General features: G+C 36.4%; 1 protein-coding gene across 2 annotated transcripts in view; it reads right to left on the bottom strand.

Moving 5' to 3' along the window:
• ABCA6 (ATP binding cassette subfamily A member 6) overlaps positions 1–22,041 on the bottom strand; it is an 84,990-nt gene that overhangs the window by 27,343 nt on the left and 35,606 nt on the right. For both annotated transcript variants that reach the window (XM_032429789.1, XM_032429790.1), the window contains 14 exons: positions 21,135–21,282; positions 19,179–19,344; positions 16,919–16,977; positions 13,473–13,583; positions 12,909–13,084; positions 12,600–12,719; positions 12,214–12,352; positions 11,342–11,432; positions 10,107–10,246; positions 6,352–6,450; positions 5,168–5,348; positions 4,618–4,784; positions 2,296–2,429; positions 529–666 (listed from right to left, as the gene is read on the bottom strand). In XM_032429789.1, the coding sequence (XP_032285680.1) occupies positions 529–666; positions 2,296–2,429; positions 4,618–4,784; positions 5,168–5,348; positions 6,352–6,450; positions 10,107–10,246; positions 11,342–11,432; positions 12,214–12,352; positions 12,600–12,719; positions 12,909–13,084; positions 13,473–13,583; positions 16,919–16,977; positions 19,179–19,344; positions 21,135–21,282 (1,869 nt within the window). The remainder of the gene's footprint in view (positions 1–528; positions 667–2,295; positions 2,430–4,617; positions 4,785–5,167; positions 5,349–6,351; positions 6,451–10,106; positions 10,247–11,341; positions 11,433–12,213; positions 12,353–12,599; positions 12,720–12,908; positions 13,085–13,472; positions 13,584–16,918; positions 16,978–19,178; positions 19,345–21,134; positions 21,283–22,041) is intronic.

A 22,041-nucleotide genomic window follows, 5' to 3' on the forward strand; every position in this document is an offset into this window, starting at 1 on the left:
GCCCATGTGCGTCAGATACCCATATAATGCATACAACTAGGGGTGGGTGAAGAAATTAACCAGAAGACATACAGCCCGAGAACTGGCAAATTCTCCTTCATATCAGTCTACTACCCATTTAGTCAATGAATGGTCCACCAACAAATTAGATTAGACTTACAAGATTCTAAAGCTGTTTTACAAGTGTTCTTGATTTCCAATTCAGTGTATACACACACACACACACACACACACACACACACACAGCGGCACTCACACTCTCTCCAATACACTTCTGCAATCAAGTCTGTGTCTTTGCAGAAGATTCTCTAGAAGACTATGACATAATATTGAAAAGTATTCCCCCCATGAGCATTCTTTGATAAAACCAAGGGGAAAAATGATATTTTGTTAGATATAATGTTTAAAATGTTAGGACAAAAACATTTTTAGGATTAACAGTCAATGATGAATATTTAAAAGCTATGGAGGGAAAACATTTGCTTGCCAAATTCTTAATTGTTTAGAATGAGTAAATCCAATACTTACAAAAGGATATGGGCTTCTCTCAATTCGAATATTTTGTGTACAATTAAACATTCGAAGTAGCCCATTGCTAATAATATTCACAAGAATAGGAAAACAGTGCAGTCTCAAGGTATTGCACGCAACTGAAAATCTGTAATCCTTTGAATAAAACAAAAACAAATAAAATGATGTTAATTCTGTCATTAAAGAACAAAGAAAAAATTTTTATATTAAAATCCCAATAGTGCCACACTCTGTGTGATCATCCTCAAGTTAACTGACCTTTCTGAGCTTCAGGTTCCTCATCTGTGAAAGGGGATAATAAATTGGTTGTAGAGCCAGCTATTTGATTTTTTCTTAGTATTACTAATTTTAGACCATTTTGTCCTCATTTTGCTGATGAGGAAATTTCAAATAACTGAATATAAAAGTAGCCCCGATAAGGAGACACAGTCAGTTTATAGTGAGCAAGCAAAGGAGCTCTGATCTCCTGGATAGGAGATAAGCACAGGGTGCATAAACTATTCATGGTTACACTGCCAATGAGCCATTTTTATGTTTTCTAAGACAATGTTTATATTCTTTATATTTATGAAAATGTTTATGCATTTATCAAGAGGCTCAGTAGGGTTTAAATATTCTATTGGTTCAGGTAATAAGTATGTTAGATAAGTAACAAAGCAATTGCCAAGCAGTGCAGTTTCCTGCAGTTGGCACAAAGAGATTACTTTTGTTTTTCAATTGAAGTATAGTTGACAGACAATGTTACATTAGTTTCACATGTGCACCCGATTAAGACTGCATTTTTTACCATGTACTTAGTTTAGACGGAACTGGATTCAATGACATATCTTACAAAGCTTTTGTTTTGGTTTTTATTTCCTTGTAGCCAGAAATAATGAGGTAGTTCATTTCATGTGGGCTCCCAGCTTTTCACTGGCTTTTAAGTAAAACTCAGAGTTTTACTTTCAATTAGGATATATTTTCAATGGTCTTGTACCTGGAACAATCTCTATCCCTTGGACTCTTTTACCGAAATTGAAACAAGTTAACAGTAGACTGAGAACACTTCTCTCTCAGAGATTTCATGTGACTTTTATAGTATTTAATGTATATTCTCAATACAGTTGCCCCGAGAACAACATGGTTTTGAACTACACTGTTAACTTATACATGAATTTTTTCTGATAAATATGGTACAGTGGTGTAAATGTATTTTCTCTTCCTAATGATTTTAATAACATTGTCTTTTCTCTAGCTTATCTTATTGCAAGAACACAGTATACAATCCATATAACACACAGAGTATGTGTTAATCGACTGTTTAAGTTATTGGTAAGGCTTTCAGTCAACAGTAAGCTCTTAGCAGGTAAGTTTTTAGAGAGTTAAAAGTTATATGCAGATTTTCAACTGTGCAGGGGTTCAGCGCCCCTAACACCTGTGTTGCTCAAGGGTCAACTGTATATGAAAACAACTTTTGAGTAGTTAGCCACCGAAGAAAATTCTTTAAATTCATGGTTGGTAATTATAAGGTCTAATATTTTATTGAATCTGAATAATGCAATTACACTTAGCTACTCTCAAATGTAAAAATCATCTAATTCCAAAGTTAAGATTGAAAATGTTTTACAAAAGCTTATTTAAACTTCACAGTGTATTCAATAATGACCCCAAATGTTTTTAAATCAAGTTGCTATATACTAGCTGGGTTGACTGCCATTTAAAACAGTTAAAAATGTAGCACTTTATTACTTTTTTTCATGAAAGCAAAACCAAGATGCAAAATACCTTTTGTTTACCAGAAACTATGATAGCTCCGTTGTACGAGAGGTCATCAGTGCCGTTTCTGTTTGCAAAGTCATCTACTTCCAAAAGTATATTTTGATGCTTTACTGACTGTATAAAATCTTCAATATTTGATTCTAGTATGAAATCAATAACAGAAGGCCATAGAAAGCAAGAACATATATGTCAAAATTTTAAAATAAACCACATACACAATTTAAAGTCAAGACTTACAGAATATTATGTGAAGTCATGTGTCTTTGGGCATCACAATAATAAAATTGGCTCACTTTACCATCTTTTATTTATCAAATCCTATGCTGTGATGAGTTAGCTTTATAATTCTGTTTAGTGCAAGTTAACATGTATGTGACCATTAAAACAAGATAATTCTAGGGGCGCCTGGGTGGCTCAGTCAGTTAAGCATCTGCCTTCGGCTCAGGTCATGATCCCAGGGTCCTGGGATGGAGCTCCATGTCCGCTTTCTGCTCAGTGGGGAGCCTGCTTCTCCTTTTCCCTCTGCCTGCAGCTCCCCCTGCTTGTGCTCTCTTTCTCTCTCTCTCTGACAAATAAATAAGTAGAATCTTTAAAAATAAATAAATCTTTAAGAAAAAAATATGCATATATTTTATATACATATCTATTCCCTAAATATATGTATACATTTAGTAAGAAATGAAAAGAGTGCCACTATCAAAGTTTTTGATAGGCCCCTAAAGGAGAAAGCAGATGAGATTTTTTGACAGAGAAATAAGAGCTAAGAAAACTCACAGCCTAGAGCACACAAGAGCAAACAACTACAAAGGTAAAACTAATGTCCAGGATATGGAAACTCAGAGTGGACAAATTCAAGGGGACAAAGTGGGCTCCGAAGCCACAGCCATGCTCATTAACTGGTTAACCACGCCTGGAACAAAGGGACCCCAGTTCTCTCCCCGTGGTCCACACGGAGCGGGCAGCAGCTGCAGTCGTCCCCAGCATACAAGTCCTCAGATTTACTTTTTAAGAGATACTATTTGGGGAAAACAGCAGGGCGAGATCTAAAGTAACTCCAGACAATTAAAAGGACAGGATGGAATGGGAAAAGAAAAAAAGGGGACTCTCATTTTTTGCTCATTTGGACTTTGAAAGGGAGTTCATGCTGGGGACACATAGAAGGCGTTCTGGGATCATAAAACAGGACCAAGCCCCAGATGAATCAGCATTCCCACCAGGTGGGTAAGGAACGTATACGTAGAAAATAAGCTTTCCATGCATCCACACTCCATCTCCACAGTCACCTAAGGTAGGAAACCTTAAAGGTTACCCACATTCCCTTAGGCAAACAGGGATTCCCTGATTCAATGATGAACATCTTACCAAGAATCATCATACTTTGAGAAAAGAGGAACAAGATGGCAGAGAAGCCCCAAACTTAAATCACAAAATACCTCACAACTGAGTACAGAGAAGAAAAATAAATAAGTTAATCCAAGCATATTGTTCTTAGAGTAACTGGAGAGGAAAATATATACATGAGACAATAATAGACTGAAAAATAAAAATGAATAGGCTGACAATGACAGGCTGAAAATTTCTGGATCTTAGAAATAAAATATATAATTCACAAAAATTTCCATTTTAAGGTAGCAGAGTGAATAAAACTTACTTTCTAAAACCCAAATTGAAAAGAATGAAAAACAGAAGTTAAAAGACCACCTTTGTTTAAAGAGGAAAATCTATAACCCTGAGTCACAACTGTAGATGAATATAAGAATGGGCTGGGGTACTCGTCAAGAGAGGTCTCCTATGCTGAATACATACATATATTTTACATCTTAGGCAGAAACAAAAGCTTCTTCAAAGTTAAATAAGCAGTTAGACAAAACCAATTACCCATAATTTAGGATAACAAGAGTATGGGTATTAAATTGTCTTAAGGAATCTTCCTAGATCCCATTGGAGGGGCATAGGGTATAAAAATGCATTCTTTACATGTCAATCAGTTTGTATAATATTTATGGAACAGCTTAGGCTGCTGTAACAAGGAGATCTCAAATAGAGTGGTTCAGTCAATATAGTTTATTTCTCTCTCACATAATGGCTTAGGGCGGTCAGGTAGATAGGCAGTTCTGCTTTAACCAGGTTATATAGTGACTCACCCATGCTCCTTCTGTCTTATCCCACCATCTCCATCATCTCCAAAATCAGAGCAAATATGCACTGTACCTCAGCTATTTTCTATAAATGAAGTCTAAATACACATTTTCTTCTCTTATGATTTGTTTTTTCCTCTCTACATAAAAATAACTTATTTCTGGACTAAAATTTTGTTCTTCTCTTCACCTGTGTTATTGATGATCAATAGGCTGGTACGAAGGTCTTCGGGAGGTTGTCCAAGAGAGAGGAAATACAGTTCAGGTGTAAATTCCCAATCACTCTTTTGAATTAACAGAGCATAAAGTATCTTTTCCACAATCAAAGGGAACATTGCAATCCCAAATACCAAGAGTCTACCAATAAAGAAAAATAACCACATGAATCTGTAGCAATTTTATTTATTGACAGATATTTCACAAATTTTTGTTGGGTACCAACTCTATGCCAGGCATGATTATAGGTGCTGAAATTCTGAAAGCAGACCGCGGCGCCCCACACAGTACTAAAAGGCATTGCTATGTAAACACCAGGCTATCAAACCATGAAAACTAAACAGACCTGTGTATAAGGCTAATCAAGTGCTACCATCCAGGCATTCCTACTGTCAGTAAAAATGAAATGTATCTATCCATGTTCTGGCAAGAACATTGGGTACTATGCTCTAGTTTTAAATTCTCTTCTGGTTTAACCCTCTCTTGAAACTCACTAACAAAACCCACAGTTCTCTGATACTCACAGGATCAGAAGCTCTTTCTTCCCATGTTTTAACTTTAAGAAACGGAGCCGTGCCATTGCACCGATCTGCATTTTCCAGAGGCCCATGTCACTCACAGCCTTCGGCATTTCAGGGAAAGGAGAGCAAGATGGCTCTTTTTCATGTAGGCTCTCTCCGTCTCTTATCTCTGCTTGTTCAAAATCTACACACACACACACACATTATTAATGCCATCCTTGGACATCACAGTTCTCTCTTTTTCATAACATTAAAAGTTGTTTTACAATGGTTACAAGGCAAGTAATATAAGAAACAAATTATATTTATCATGTCCACATTCAATAAACTCAGTGATAAAATATAACTAAATTCATACCAAAGAAGAATTCAGTAAAGGGTGACCTCATTATGCCTAGCCTTTGAAAAGGCATAGAAGGTCCCATATGTAGCAATATTCTGAGGGATTTCAAGAAATATTTTCCATAGAAATAGCCAATCATTGATGCCTAAATGTCAGCTATTAAGCTGTCAAGAATTTCAAAATGTGGGCGAACAATTACCGGCTCTGAAGCCACAAGACCCATATCTGATTCTCAAATACATGACTTACAAGTGGCATGACTTAGGACCGATCACTTAACTACTCTTAGGTCTAGTTTTCTCCTCTGCAGAATGCTGCCAATGCCTATTGTTGAAAGGTTATTGTAGAAAGGTAATGCACTGTATCCACACATCGATCAAAATTTCTGGATAGAGGCTCTGTAAATGATTGTCCTTCTCATTATTACTACCCATTAGAATACACAGGAGATGATCCTAGCATTTTCTCCATTAAGACTTAGTGAAATTTTCTACATGAACAAGCTAAGAGCAATTTTTATAAGAAATATCTGCTCAGACTTCATGATATTGGTTGAGAGCCTTTCACATCCTCAGAATATCCAAGAAGCAATGAGCATCTGGTGATAGGAGAAAACTGCTGAAATAGGAAGCAAATAGTTTGCAGAGAAATTTCTTATATTCCAAGAAGGGATCTGTGTTCAGTCCTAGTAATGATATTAGAAAACAATACAACCCTTCCCAAACATCAGTCAAATTTGGAATTATTAGCATTCTTTAGTGTAAATCATGCATAAAGCATTATAAAATACTAAATACATGATTATTGGGAAATTGATTTTCTGTTACTTATACAATGAATTTACCTTGTTCCAGTTTCATGAAGACGTCATTCAGAGTTGACATGGAAATGTCGTAACTCGTCACACCCTGGCCAGAACACTTATCAAGATCACTGAAAAGGTCTAAGGCAACAGACCGGAATAGATACATTTTAAATTCCACATTGATAACAAAACCCAGTAAATTAACACTTATTTAAAAGATGATCCAGAATATTGTTCAGAAAAATATATGTCTTTGGAATATCACAGTAAGCAAAAAGAAAATTTTATTAGACTGTTCTTCCTCTCTGAAATGAATATGTCAGAACTCTCCCCTCTACCCTCAAATCATCTGTACTCTTATATTCTCAGCTCATGAACTTCCAGAACACTTCTTTGAGGAAATATGAGCAATCAGAAAGAACATCACTGGGGCGCCTGGGTGGCTCAGTCATTAAGCGTCTGCCTTCAGCTCAGGTCATGATCCCAGGGTCCTGGGATAGAGCCCCGCATCGGGCTCCCTGCTCTGTGGGAAGCCTGCTTCTCCCTCTCCCACTCCCCCTGCTTGTGTTCCCTCTCTCGCTGTGTCTCTCTCTGTCAAATAAATAAAATCTTAAAAAAAAAAAGAAAGAACATCATCTTCTCACCCCCACACAAATGAACGTTTATTTCTACCCATATTCTGGGTCTTGGTTCTGCACAGGTGGAAGACTTAGAGCTGCTCCCACCAAAGGCTACCTCTTTGATTTGTGTTCTGAATTCCATCCCATTCAGGCATCTCGAGGACTTCCTAAAGTAATCTCCTGCCCTTCTCTGGCTTGTATCATCAATTTCTCCTACATGTACTGGGCCATCCCAAACAGCAGGCAAAATGCTGTAAGTTAACCCATTAAACAAAAACAAGTAACAACAACAAAAACCCAATCTCCTCCTACCACTGGCCCACTGCTACACACATGCACCCAGGGCTCAAAGATTTGTCTACTTTACCACCTTTAATTTGTCACATCCTATTCAACTGAACCCCCACAAATCCAAATGCTATCCCTATCCCTCCACAGAAACTGTTCTTACAAGGTCATCAATGATTCCACATTTTAAATTCAATGGACAAGAGCTTTTTAAAAATTCTTTTAACTCTCTCTCTCTCTCATTCAGGGACATTGAAAACTGTTGACTACTTTGTCCTTCTACAAACATTGTCTCCCTTGAGTTAATAAAAACATATATGTTCTTTTGTTTTTCCTTCAAGTTCATGGGGGGCTCTTGATTTCCACCATTCTCTGACTCTTCCTCTACTTTCTCCTGAGGGCTCAGTCCTGGATCACCTTCTCTTTCCCTACACTCAAATCCAATCCCTTTGCATTAAATCCATCCCCATGCAAATGATTCCCAAGTTCAATTCTCACTTTGAGTGTTCTCTGATTTCCAATATCCTATAACCAACTGTGTACTTAGCTGCTTGACATCTCCACTTTGAAGTCTAAAAGCATCTCAAAGCAAATATTTCTAAAACAGAACATTAATTCCTTCTTCTCCATCCTACCCAACTGTCTCTCATCATTTTATAACAAATGACACCATCTTCCACCAGGTGATTCAAGCCAAAATTCTAGAAGTCCCTCTGGATTTTTCACTTCTCCTCGTGCTCCACAGATTGGCCAACAGTCAGGTTCTTTGGCTTTATCTCAAGATATGTTTCAAATCCAGCCATTTTCATCCACCTTTCACTTGGCACCATGGTAGCATAATGATCATCTTTCACCCGTAAGTCTGAAATGGTCACATGGCTGGTCTCCCAGCGTCTACTCTTCTTCTGTACCCAGAGTGCTCTTTTATAGCCAGAGAATGAAAATATAAGTCACATCACATCAATCCCCCATTTAATGACTTTCAGTGGTTTCTCAGTGCATTTAAGATAAAATTCAAACACCACATGACAGCTTCTAAAGCTCTGTATGGGTGGACCTCTATCTATCCCTACAACCTTACCCACCCCCACTTGCCAATCTCCTCCCACACTCACTGCACTCCAGACATCTCTTTCCCCCCTGTTTGGAATGCTTTTGATCGTTTTCTTCTTTTGTACTTCTGGCACTCTATATAAACCCCAACCTGACATTAGTTTTCTCTCTAAACCCTATCACCTTGTTTATTATTGCAATTGTAATATACCTTGGCTTATTGTGTGTGTCCACTTCTCCCCACCCAATGGAATGCACCCTCCATGAGGGTAGGGACTCAGATGTCTTATTTAACTCTGTATCACTAGTGTCTCAAGCAGTGCCTTTTACATAATAGGTTCCCAATAAACATTTATTATTATCTTCCATATTTCCTACAGGACATAAGAATGCCATTGGACTTGCAGAGGCTTATGGTCAGCATAAAGAGGCTGCCATGGACCAAAACATCAACACCAGGGACTCTGGTGTGACATGTTCTCATAGTACTATCAGCATATAACTCACTATTCTCCTCCCCTAACCAAAAAAAGAAGGCTAGTTGTATCTCATTGGACAGAATAACACAGTATAGCCTATGGACTTGAGAACACCATCTGGCAGCTCCTACGAGGACACAGAGAGCTGCCTTATTTGGGGGTGAGACTAAATCTGAATTCCTGAGTATTTGCTTAATAAGATTGAATCATCCTTGGGGCGCCTGGGTGGCTCAGTTGTTAAGCATCTGCCTTTGGCTCAGGTCATGATCCCAGAATCCTGGGATTGAGGCCCATGTCAGGCTCAGTGGGGAGCCTGCTCCTCCCTCTCCAGCTCCCCCCCTGCTTGTGTTCCCTCTCTAGCTGTGTCTCTTACCGTCAAATAAATAAATGAAATCTTAAAAAAAAAGAATCATCCAAAATGAGCCTCTTTAAATCAGGCCTGCAGAGAGTTAAACCTTTAACAAACTAAATATTTAGATAAAAAGGAAGCTTTTTAAATTAAAAAAGACAGATATATTTCCTCATTTGCAAGACAGGGAAGACTATAGCACCTACTTCATAGAATAGTTGTAGGACTAAATGAGTTGATATAAATGAAACTATTAGGAACAGCGCCTGACTCATAATAAACATTGTACCAAGGGTTAGCTATTATTAGAATTACTTATCCAACAAATCCTAGGTTGGGAATGCTACTCAGCAGACTGGGGACCTATGGTGAATACTTTTGTAGAATAAATAAACTATGTTTTTTTTTTCCTGCAAAATAAATATATACACAATTAAATTAAAATATAAAAGGGAACCTACAGGAGACAACTTGAGGCTATCCCCATCCCTTCTGTACTCACTCACACACAGTATATCTGTTTATTAACACCTGCCTGAAGGCATTTTGTTATGGGCTGTGAAGTATGCTAAGTTCCTGTTGAGCACAAGTCATATGGGTTAGAAAATTAATGCTCCTGAAAGCATCTCTTAAACAATGAAGGGTAGGGAGTGGCAAATAAATACCCCAGCTTTCTCACCCCTCTTGTGACATAACTCTGAGCCCCTTGCTCACTTATTCACTTATTTATTCCAATGGTATTACATCTCAATTTCGTATTGCAACCACCTGCTCAATAATGCAAATTTCCCCTAGCCTCCTTCGCTTCCCACTCTCATGTCCCCATTCCCTCCTGGTGTTTCTAGGCATCAATTACCAAAGTGCGCTAAAGTCCTCATTTCAAGTTCTGCTTTTTAGGGAACCCAACCTAATACAAAATTCAAATCCATTAAATAATGAAAGCTGTAATAATGTGGTGAACACTTGTTCCCAAATTTCATTCCATTGTAATCATATTTAAGTTACCTGGAAATTTATTTGTCCTTTCCATGGGCAAAGTATACACAAGCTTTTCTTTGTTTTCTGTTTTTAATTTAGCATCAGGGATGTAATGATTAATGAAGGATGTTATTTTTTCTGGATCACATACTTCATTTCTGTACAAACTAATATTTAAAAGAAAAGGTCATTGATTTGTATTTTCTCTACTGCTATCACAAAAGAAGGGCTTTTACTGAATACCTAGCCTTTGAGTACTACTTTACTTGGCTTTAGAGAACAAACGAAATGAGTAAATAACAACAACAGAAGTAATAATAATAATAATAATGCCATCAGTTTGAAAAATCCTATGATCTCTACAGAGGAGGTGTTTAAATTCAGAACAATTAAAAATATAAAAACAAATGCATGCTGTAAGTGAAACTATATTTCAAGTAGGAAGATAAACAGAGCAAGGCATGAACATCAGGCAGAAGAAACTGCTTAGGGAAAATAATTACACCAGATTGTGTAGCTATCAGGAATTAATGACTAATAGGGAAGTTTGGCCTACATGCATGTTTTGTTTGGCTATAGAGTTTTTGGTTTGGGTTTTATAAAATTCTTTTCACCTGGACACACTTTGTTAGATAGGGTGCTCTTAACTCTCTCCCACTTCTGATACTAGCTTCTGAAATTATTTGATTTTGTGCCCAATGAAAGAATGAAAATATGTTACAGGATTGTATGGATCAGCTGAGGGAAATGGAGGGTGGGAAGAAGAGAGAGATTTAGGATACACAGAGGAGCTACCTGGAAAGTGGTCCATGAAGTAGCCCTGTTGATTCTGCTTATCATTAGCATTAATAAAGATACAAGGAGGCAGGAAAAACATTTGGGAAACACTAGCCAATAGTTTGGCAAAAATGAAGCATAAGGCCAACTGTCCCTCATAATTGTCTGCCTTTTTGATATACCAGTATTGAAAACATTTATATGGGGTGCCTGGGTGCCTCAGTTGGTTAAGCATCTGCCTTCTGCTCAGGTTGTGATCCTGGGGTCCTGGGATCCAGGAACCCCACATCCAGCTCCCTGATCAGTGGGAGCCTGCTTCTCCCTCTTCCTCTGCTCCTCCCTGCCCCCCATCCCTGCTCGTGCACTTTTTTTCTCTCTCTCAAATAAACAAATAAAATCTTCTTTTAAAAAAAGAAAGCATATATCTATGTATATGTGTGTACATATATATATGTATATATCCAATCTATCCCCAAAGTCTTTACCTTAAGTGATATCCAAGACCCCATTTTCTCTTCAAAAAGACAGAAGACCCTGCACACTTCAGTCTCCCACTGGACATGATCACTTTTCTATCTGATTAAAAAGAAGCAAGAAAGAAAGGATGATGGGAGTCATTTCTTCCCTCTCTAGAAAATATAGGTGAGGGGCGCCTGGGTGGCTCAGTCGTTAAGCGTCTGCCTTTGGCTCAGGTCATGATCCCAGGGTCCTGGGATCGAGTCCCACATCGGGCTCCCTGCTCAGCAGGGAGCCTGCTTCTCCCTCTCCCACTCCCCCTGCTTGTGTTCCTGCTCTCGCTGTCTCTCTCTCTGTCAAATAAATAAATAAAATCTTTAAAAAAAAAAAAAAAAAAAAAAAAGAAAATATAGGTGAGGAGCCAATGCTCAGATTTCCAAAGGAGAAGTGCTCTACAGGAAATAAATGTATCTAACATACATTTAAAAATTTGAAATACACATTAAAGTTGATGCATTTAAAATGAACTTATGAGTTCCAGTCTATTTTTGTGCCCTCCAACAATTCTTGAAAAAAAAACAAAACAAAAAAACCAACCCAGAAATTACATTGCCACATTTTCCACTCCGTATGCTAAAGAATAAGTGGATAGTTTTCACCCAGATATATATTGATTCCAATGTTTAAATTAATTGAAAGCTGAAAAATCCTTACAATTTTTTATTAGAGGTTACAATCTAGCAAATGCACAGTGAGGAATTCTAGAGGGGGTTAGACTTGTCATTCCCTGGACTGCTATGGAATGGAGCACACATGAAGGTCATGGGAGCATGGTGCTTGTCCTAGAAATACACATTTCCCAAATTCTTTATTATAAAACTGAGATAAAACGAACAATTACCAGCCAGGACGTCAGCCTCATCCATGAGATTGGTACTCAAGAGGATCACACGGCCTGCTTTGTGTTCCTTGAGGAAACTCCAAACTCGATGCCTTGAAAAGGGATCCAACCCAGCAGTCGGTTCATCTAATAGCAAAATCTACAGAGGATGATAATGTATAAAATATATCTCTCCCACATTAACTCTTCTCACATGGTAGCATGGATAACAGTAATAAACTAAATAATAACTATCCAACCATTTAGGTCCAATATACTTATACCCATAGTTTAACAGCAGAGTCTCTCTTGATACATTACAATGAGATCTCTACTACTTTTAGTGGTAAAAGAAGAGCTTGACTTTTTACTAAATCTGCTTTCCACGCATGCAGAATCTCACTTACCTGAGGATCTCCTAAAATGGCAATCCCAAAGGTCAGCTTTCTTTTCTGTCCTTCACTTAAATGTTTAGCAAGGTTATCCTGAATGTTTTCTATGTCCAATTCTAATAAAATTCTTTGTACCTATGCAAGAAAATACACAAAACTTAAAATCCAAGACAATGTATGCTATACAATTTGAACTGTCTGTTACAGCAGATCTTTTTTATAGGACCTCACTGCCTAAATTCTATTCATAACAGGGCAGGTAAATCACTAAGGCAAATTCTAACTTGGCAAACTTAATTTGCTAATCCAAGCATGCCCATTTACCTCTTGTTCTACTTCCTTTGGCTGAATCCCTTTTATTTTAGCAAACAGCCTAAGGTTTTCCTTCACAGTGAGTATGTCAAATTGAACATTGAATTGAGGACAAACACCAGTTATCTTTCTGATTTCCTCCAAGTCTTGCATTTCAGAGAGATTTTTATTATAGATGGTAACTGATCCTAAAAATAGAAGTTAAAAATAATTTAACATTGGCAAGATAATACATTTTATTAATGCTTCGAGATCCTATTCAGGAAAATGTTGGCATATATTCACAAATATCTAAAATAATGACTTCACAATTTGTTAACAACTACAAATTAATCTTAACATAAATATATGTTCCGGGTGGTATATATTTTCTCTGGAATATCACATAGCAATGAAATAAGGCTAATGATTTTCATAAAAACTTGGGAAATATAAAGTATATTCAAAATCCTATAGTCTGGTAAACAATGTTAGATAAAGAAATGTCATTTTCTCTTAAGCAATTTAACCTTAAAATAAGAAAGGCAACATATGACCTCTGGACATCTTGCCTTTGAGAAATTTCTTTTTGCTCACCTTCTGTTGGAACAGACAACCCATTAAGGATGTTTAGCAATGAAGATTTGCCAGCTCCACTATGACCCAGAATTGCTGTGATTTGACCTTCATATATGTCAAGGAGCAAGTCTGTTTTTAAAATAAAATATTAACATTATAAATAAGAGGGCGTTAGAAAAAGCTGGTTCTAAAAGTAGAACAAAAAATTTATTTTAGTTGTATATTCTCAAGCATTTAAATAGTTTAAAACGTATAATATCCAATATTTTCCTGGCTGCTAAAATAACATGGTTACTGTAGAATATTTGTGAAATAAATACAACCACTTAAGAAAAACTTAACTATAATTTCAAATATTAACATTGTAATACACTTACTTCCAGTGTATATGCATGTGCATATATGAACATGTAAATATATATATCTATATGGATTTTGATCATACTCCATCCTTTTCTAGCTTACATTTTCAAATGTTAAATGATAAACATTTTTCATGGCATTAATTACCTTTTAAAATATATTCACCAAAAATGTATATTTTCCCGTTATAAATTTTCTATTCGTTTATTACAAACCTTTTGCATTTACAGGTCAGTAGGAAAAAAATCATTTATCTAAGAATCCTTTACTATTTTTTGTTTGTTTTCTTTACCACCAAGTGAAAACCAAACTCTGTTATGAAAAGTTGTTGGAGGAAATTCTTAAGAATTTTATAATACGTTATATCTAAGAGATCAGGTTCCTTCAATTAAATTACGTGTCCTACTTTCAAACATTATTGAAATTAATTAACAACTGGGATGAATTCCAGTTCATCCATTTTCTATCTGGATGATCTTGGATAAACTAAACACTACAAGATTCACTTTACTCAGCTATTAAATGTGCTGGTAATAGTAATTACATCTAAAGAGAAAATTCTTCCTATTATAATCCAATCCATTAAAATTCTCACTTATAATTTGACTAAAAGATTCTTAAAAAATTGGAAAAATAAGCTCAAATAATTAAGAAAAGTTAAATAATAGCAAGATATTAGTCTTCACTACATTGTATTAAAATATATTGGAGAATGGGGGAGCCTGGGTGGCTCAGTTGGTTGGGCCTCTGCCTTTGGCCCAGGTCATGATCCCAGGGTCTTGGGATCAAACCCCATGTCGGGCTCACTGCTCAACGGGGAGTCTGCTTCTCCCTCTGCCTCTGACCCCCCTTCTCGCTCGCTCACTCTCTCTCTCTCAAATAAATAAAATCTTAAAAAAAAGTTGGAGAACTATAATAATTGAAATAATATGTTAGTAATACATATAATTAAAATAATATGTTAGTAATACAGTAACCAGTGGAGTAAAATATCGTAATTAAAATAATGTTACTACTCCAGGATACACTGACTGATGGAAGACAAAAGAAGCCTAAGATGGTGCAAAGTAAACATAAAAAATAAAGATTAATTTTAAATTCATCAAAAAGATGAATTAATTAATAAATAATATTGGGACAACTAATCAAATACCTCAACCAATTTTACATTTACTGTTTTTAAATGGAAAAAAATGGTGTTTTCCAGGGTAAGAGAAAACTGATGATATCTATCTTGGAACTGATCCATATTAACTAGAAAAAAAAGAAATATAAGCCTCAGTTTCTTCACCTGCAAAATGGGAGAGATACTATGTATCTCATAGGATTAAATGAAAAAAATTTTATGTTAATCACTTATTATAGTTGCCAGCACACACTAAGTACTCGATAAACTTTAAGTGTTTGTTGCTATTATTATTGTTGTTGTTTTTAAATATTGCTATTCCCACAAGTGTATAAATTCTTATAAGCTTGAAGGGAAATGATTTGAAATATGAAGGAGAAGCTTAAAAATATAATCCCTTTGCATAATCTGCTTTTAGAAATTTATGTTCAGGAAATAATAATATTTACAAATATTGAACAAGAGGCTCATTACAGAGTTTTTTTTATGATAGTGAAAAATTGGAAACAAGCCACATTTTGTACATGGGTAAGGAAACTGAGGTAGCCATACAATAGAATCCTATTTAACCACTGAAAGATGGACTATAGGTAAGGACTTCAGTGGGTGTCCCCAAAGGTGTTCCAGAATTGCTACGGGAACTAGCAGCATGGGGGGAAGGTGCAGAGAGCACAGCTCCCCATTTACTTCCCAAAGAGCAGCTGTAGTTGGTGATTTCATATAGTTTTCCATGCACGGACATCACTTTTCATTTTTAAATTTGTTTTTGAAGATGTCTAGATGTGAAAAGTAGTTCATGGTTATTGATGAGTACAAAAGTAGTTCATAATGAGCTCTGGAAATTGAAATGACAAATTTAAAAACTACTTCCATATATCCTTGGCTAAAATTGAAGAAAGAAAAACCACAGATCTAGATGGCATTGGATGGGACAAACTTGGGGTGAGAATAAATTTGCTGACACAGGTACAGGAAACTCTCAAAGTGAGAAATGATCTCAGAGGAATAAATAAGATCGAGTTAAGGGACACTATCTGCTAGAAAATAAATGCAATGCACACACACTGGACGGACAACTCACAACCTTAGGGCAGGTCTATGGATCTTCTTTGGAAAGTTTTAAGGCTTCCATCTCTTGTAAAAATCAATTACATTCTTCTTAAAAAACATTATTTTTTTTTTTTTTAAAGATTTTATTTATTTGACAGAGACACAGCGAGAGAGGGAACATAAGCAGGGGGAGTGGGAGAGGGAGAAGCAGGCTTCCTGCATAGCAGGGAGCCCGATGCGGGGCTCGATCCCAGGACCCTGGGATCATGACCTGAGCCGAAGGCAGACGCTTAATGACTGAGCCACCCAGGCGCCCCCCTAGAAAACATTATTAATAAAAGCAATGTAGCCACTATGTAGCCACTACATCTATGAAATGTAGCCACTAACTTGGATGCTTACTTAGCTGTTTGTTATAGAAAACTGTATTTGTTAGAATTTAGTATCAGATACATTGGTTGGCTCAAAATTATAACTGTGCTTGCCCCAGGGATAGTGACTTGTGAAATTTAATTCATGGTCTGTGGTGTTACTCATCTTGTTTTAGTTAATCTCACCAGTATATAGAAACTATGTAGATTCCCTGGCTGGTATAAAAAATGATCAATTTTAAGTCTAGATGTTCTTTCCTCATAGTGCAAATAAAATACAATATGGTTTTTAGCAAACTCATCTTTAAAAACAAAGTGAAATCACACTTTTCATTGCATGACCCCATTCCTGTAAATTAATAGATCCATGAAACATCCAGAAGGATTTTATAGCCAGCTCTTAATCACGGTTTATCTCCAAGGGGTGGAGTTAGATTTTTTGTATTGTTTTTTTTCTCTGTTTTGCTTATCTACATTTACAAATTTTTCACATGGAATTTTCTCCATTTTTTATAATAAAGAAGTCGACGAAACAATGAAATGTTTGTCCTTACCTTTCAATGCTTCCATTTTCCCAGACTTTCCTGTATATTCTTTTTTAACATTTCTGATTCTGAAATGACAGAAGTGGTGTTTACTCAGCCAACACGGAGATAGTAGGCATCAGAAACAACCCCAGTTAAAGTGACAGATGCATCAACCTTTTCATGTGAAATAAGGGATGGCATAACTAGTCTACTAGAAAGACAAAGACATTTTTGATTAATCATTTCCCCTGAGAGAGAAAATAAGTCTCTTTGGAAAGTTACAATTAAATGATTAGTGTTTTGCTTAGAGAAGCAGAACACTTTGGAATTGTTCTCACTTTCTTCCTCTAGCCTTAGAATATTTGGTGTTTTCTACTCTGTACAAGATCAGCTCATTTATCTGCACTTTAACTATCACCTCCCATCCCTTCCCATTCCCTCCAAACTTACTCATTAATCAGACACTCTGTCACCTGCATTTTCTTTCTTTCTTTCTTTCTTTTTTTTTTTTGGTCACCTGCATTTTCTATAGTTTCCTCTCTGATAGCTTCTCTTTGGCCTGTAATTCTGCTTTGGATACAATCAGATTTCTCTCCTCCCCTTATTTTCAAACACTTTTCAAAATAAGAATATAAACTTGCCATATCCACGTTCTCCCTTTCTCCTCAATCACTCTGGCTTCTGAGTCCATTACTGTAGTAAACCTCTTCATGCTGAAATCATTGGTGGCCTCCTAAAGCACCAAATGCAACAAAGACTTTTCTATTCCTTACTTATGGGATGATCAGTCGCTATTGGTGACGCTGTCCTTGTTGAAAGTGTCTACATTCAAGGTAACATTCGACTTACTGGTTTCCTTCCTTTCTAAATATCCCTTCTCTGTTTCCTCTTTTTTTGCCAAACACATCATCTTGGTCTTCCACATGGTTCTCCATGTACATTCTGGTCTTCTAGACCCTCTTGATGGGTTATCTTATTGATTCTCGTGCTTTCAACACCAACCTAATGTTGACACTATCCTTTTCCCTGAGCGTTAGGCTCCCACATCTAAAGGTTTCATCTGAATCTCACACACATGTGCACATACACACACACCTCTCTAAATGAATGATTACCAACATGAATCACATTAGAATCCCAAAGGAAACTACTGCAGGACAAGGCAGGAACCAGGCTCAACAGATTAGAGATGTCATGACTACGTAAGCTCATTACAGTGCATCTTCAAATTCAAAGGGAAACAGAATTTAGCCACTCTTTTCTCTGAGCATGAATCAAAATAAAGGTAAGGACATTTATTCAACCAGGATGCTGGCAGTGGGGGTGGTGGTGGTGGGGTTTAACCAAAGAGTCAGGAAATATAAAAAAGAAAGGCTTAAAAGGTGTTGAATTTGGGGCACCTGGGTGGCTCAGTTGGTTAAGCGACTGCCTTCGGCTCAGGTCATGATCCTGGAGTCCCTGGATCGAGTCCCGCATCGGGCTCCCTGCTCGGCAGGGAGCCTGCTTCTCCCTCTGACCCTCCCCCCTCTCATGTGCTCTCTCTCTCTCTCTCATTCTGTCTCAAATAAATAAATAAAATCTTTAAAAAAAAAAAAAAAAAGGTGTTGAATTTGACAGTGTATTTTATCTCTGCCTTTCTTCGCACAGGGGGTCACCCACTGAAATGGGGTTTTTATGCTTTATTTTAATAAAGAAACTTCCATTTAGGAGCAGCCAGTTGTTTTTGGATTTCAGAGACAGCCATTTGTTTGGGGCAGACATCCTGCCTATGTCCTGGGAATGTTGCATGAATGAGCTAAAGTTATAGGAATGGATAGTTGTGCATACAAATGCCCCCAGAGAAGGAAAAATTGGGAGGGGTGTTATAGGTGAGAGGGAGTCAGTTGTGAATAAAAAATAGATATTTTATGTAGCCCCAAGATACTGATTCTGGTTGAACTCTGCATGAGTTCCTCTCTACTTTCAGATGTGTATAGCTAACAGGTGGCTAGGGAAAGAGGAAGTGCTCATCGGTTATAAAGGCGAGAGCACCTGGGAAAAGGGCAATCAACACAGAAATAAGGAGGGAGACAAGATGGAGGGTGATGTGGTAACATTATATGGAGCGAAGCAAAGAGAATTTTCCTTTCAAGGAGCAATCAGGAGACATTGGTGGACACATGGAAGAGTTCAAAGTAACATTCACAAAGACAAATTTCTTCTTCAATATTTTGTCCAGGCTCACCTGGTTGCTGTTGGTCACTAATTTGTTTGCCTTGCACCCGTATGTTGCTGTAAGTGTGATTACCTGATGGCTTCTTTTCCTTGGAATTCTGGAGCTACTGGTTCGAAATAATCCTCAGAGGGATGCTCAGGATCTATTTCTTTCTTGATGACCTTATTATTAGTCCTCTGGTGTTGGAAACAAGATGAGTTCAGGAAAAATAATGGAGAATAATGGCGCTCATCTCCATCTAATTAATCAAGAGGCAATAAAATACTGGATCAGTAAGATTAGAACAATGAGTAAAGAAGCCTTATTCAAAACAGTGCAGAGTATCTTAGACTTTTAAGCATCATAGAGAAATTCTTTTCTTTATAACTTCCTATTATTGAAAAGAAAACTTGTCATGAAGTAAACAATAAAAATTCAAAGGAAATAACATACTATCACAAAAGTTAAACAGTATAATAGAACTTTCAAGAAAGTATATATAAACCAAAGGTCTGAAAAAGTATGACCTAAAAGCTATTTAGGATGAATGAAACCAAATATTTGGGGGGAAAGCCCTAATACAGCACATAAAAACAACTGAAACATGTTTGTGAACTTAAGAAATCACTTGATCACGGGGGCGCCTGGTTGGCTCACTGGGTTCAGCAACCAACTCTCCATTTTGGCTCAGCTCATGATCTCAGGGTGGTGAGATCCAGCTCCGCATCAGACTCCACACTGAGCATGAAGCTTGCTTAAGATTTTCTCTCTTCCTCTGCCCCTCCCCTCACTCATGGTGCTCTCTCTAACAAAAAAAAAAAAAAAAGAAAGAAAGAAAGAAAGAAAGAAAGAAAGAAAGAAAGAAACCACTTGATCACAACAATATGATTGGACATAATACTGAAATCCACATGGTATGTGAATGCAAGGTACAGGAAGAAATTGTATCTGTTCAGGATAAATATATTATCATTTTCCAAATTTAAAACAATGAAGTAGGATTTGTTATGAAGAGCTTTCGGATATTAAACCAGAAGTCACAGAAAGATAGGAATATATAAAATAATTGCATAGAAACATACAAGACAGCTTTAAATACAAAGTGGAAAGAACATAAAAAATAATATAAATAAATAAGATTGTGCAAGGAAAAAAAGTGTTCTGATTTTAGCATGTGTGAAGGAATTCTGGACTTGGGAAATTTTTGTTTGTAAGATAGAGAAAATTTAACTTAGTAATATAGTTCTGTAAATATGAACAACATACAAAAAAGTTCAGAATAATGCTGAAAATGTTCTTTCTAATTTTTATGTTGTTATTTCCTTAAAGGATGGACATCTCCCCTTCTGAAATGTTTCTCCTAGGGGGAATAAGGGAGAACCTGATTATTCCATACATGAAGCCCTTTTTAGTGGTTCAGTTTACAATCTGCCCCACATTCTTGTCAGAACTATTTTTTTTTTTAAGATTTATTTATTTATTTATTTATTTATTTATTTATTTGAGAGAGAGCACAGGTGGAGGGAGGAGAAGAGAGAGAGAATCTCAAGCAGACTCCCTGATGAGCAGTGAGCCCAACATGGGGCTCGATCCCACAACCCTGAGATCATGACCTGAGCTGAAACCAAGAGCTGGATGCTCAACTGACTGAGCCACCCAGCTGTCCCAAGAACTATTTATTAAGAAGCATTTTCACCATATGATGGCTCTACCCTAGCCAAAGCCATGTTAAGAACTAATTTATTTCAGCCTGTTCTGAAACAAATCTTAAATATCATTCTTTGAAAACATGTTCAGGGATTCTTGAAAAAAAGTGACATTTAATTACTGTATATTTGTAATGTATATTATTAAAATCAGAAGAATAATTGTTTTTACATATAAATTCAAACCATTAGAACTATGAAGTAGAAATAAAGAACTCATTCAGCTTGTGATGGGAAATATTTGTTATTTTTTATTGCTTAATATACATTTATATAACCTTCAGTAAAAATGTACAATATGATAAATACATGCAGAGGTCAGAGAAAAGCCACTTTTACTTACAGGGTAAGATTTTGTCAAAGTATAATGCCAATGCCAAGTAGAAAAGTGCATCAAAAGCCAATATGGAAAAAGTTGCAATCATTACATACGAGTCTCCTGAAGGGTCAGGAAAAATTATACCATTCATAGTATTATCCAAGTAGATAATCTAAGATTCAGACAAAAATAGTAATTAATAAATATTTAAGATAAATACATACAAATAATTCAGCATAGCAGCAAGAATTATCATTTTATTAAACAGCGTTTTCGAGAAGCCTTTATAATGAAGTTATTGGTGTAACTATTTCTATTTGACAGCAATCCAAGGATTATTAGAAGGAAATACCAACTTAAAAAATACAATATTCTAAGAATAGGGATATTTTTAAAACATTTTATTTATTTATTTGAGAGAGAGAGCATGAGCAGGGGGAAGAGGCAGAAGGAGAAGCAGACTCCCCACTGAGCAGGGAGACCAATGCGGGGCTTGATCCCAGGACTCTGGGATCATGACCTAAGCTGAAGGCAGACACTTAAACAACTGAGCCACCCACGCACCCCTAAGAATAGGAATTTAAATGATAAGTCATTTTCTTGTTTTCATAAAGTCATCGTAATATTGTAAAATATTTATTCTTTGCAGCAAAAAATATTTAGAAAGAATATGAAGATTCGAAACATCTTAGTAGAATAATGATAAGAGAACTTCTTTTTTTAGTTATTACTGCAAATAAAGATATGTTTATAATTCTCTCATGTAATAATAAGTGTTATGTTCTAGGTGTTGTTCTAAGGCTGTTTATAATATCTCATTAAATCCTCATCATAACCCCCAGAACAAGCCTTATTATTTTTATGTGCATTTTACATATGGTAAAAGTGAAGCAAATAGAAATTGAGTAGCTTAACCAACCAAAGTCAAAAT

Source organism: Phoca vitulina, unplaced genomic scaffold (assembly GCF_004348235.1).
Source record: "Phoca vitulina isolate PV1807 unplaced genomic scaffold, GSC_HSeal_1.0 scaffold41, whole genome shotgun sequence".
Classification (NCBI taxonomy): Eukaryota; Metazoa; Chordata; class Mammalia; order Carnivora; family Phocidae; genus Phoca; species Phoca vitulina.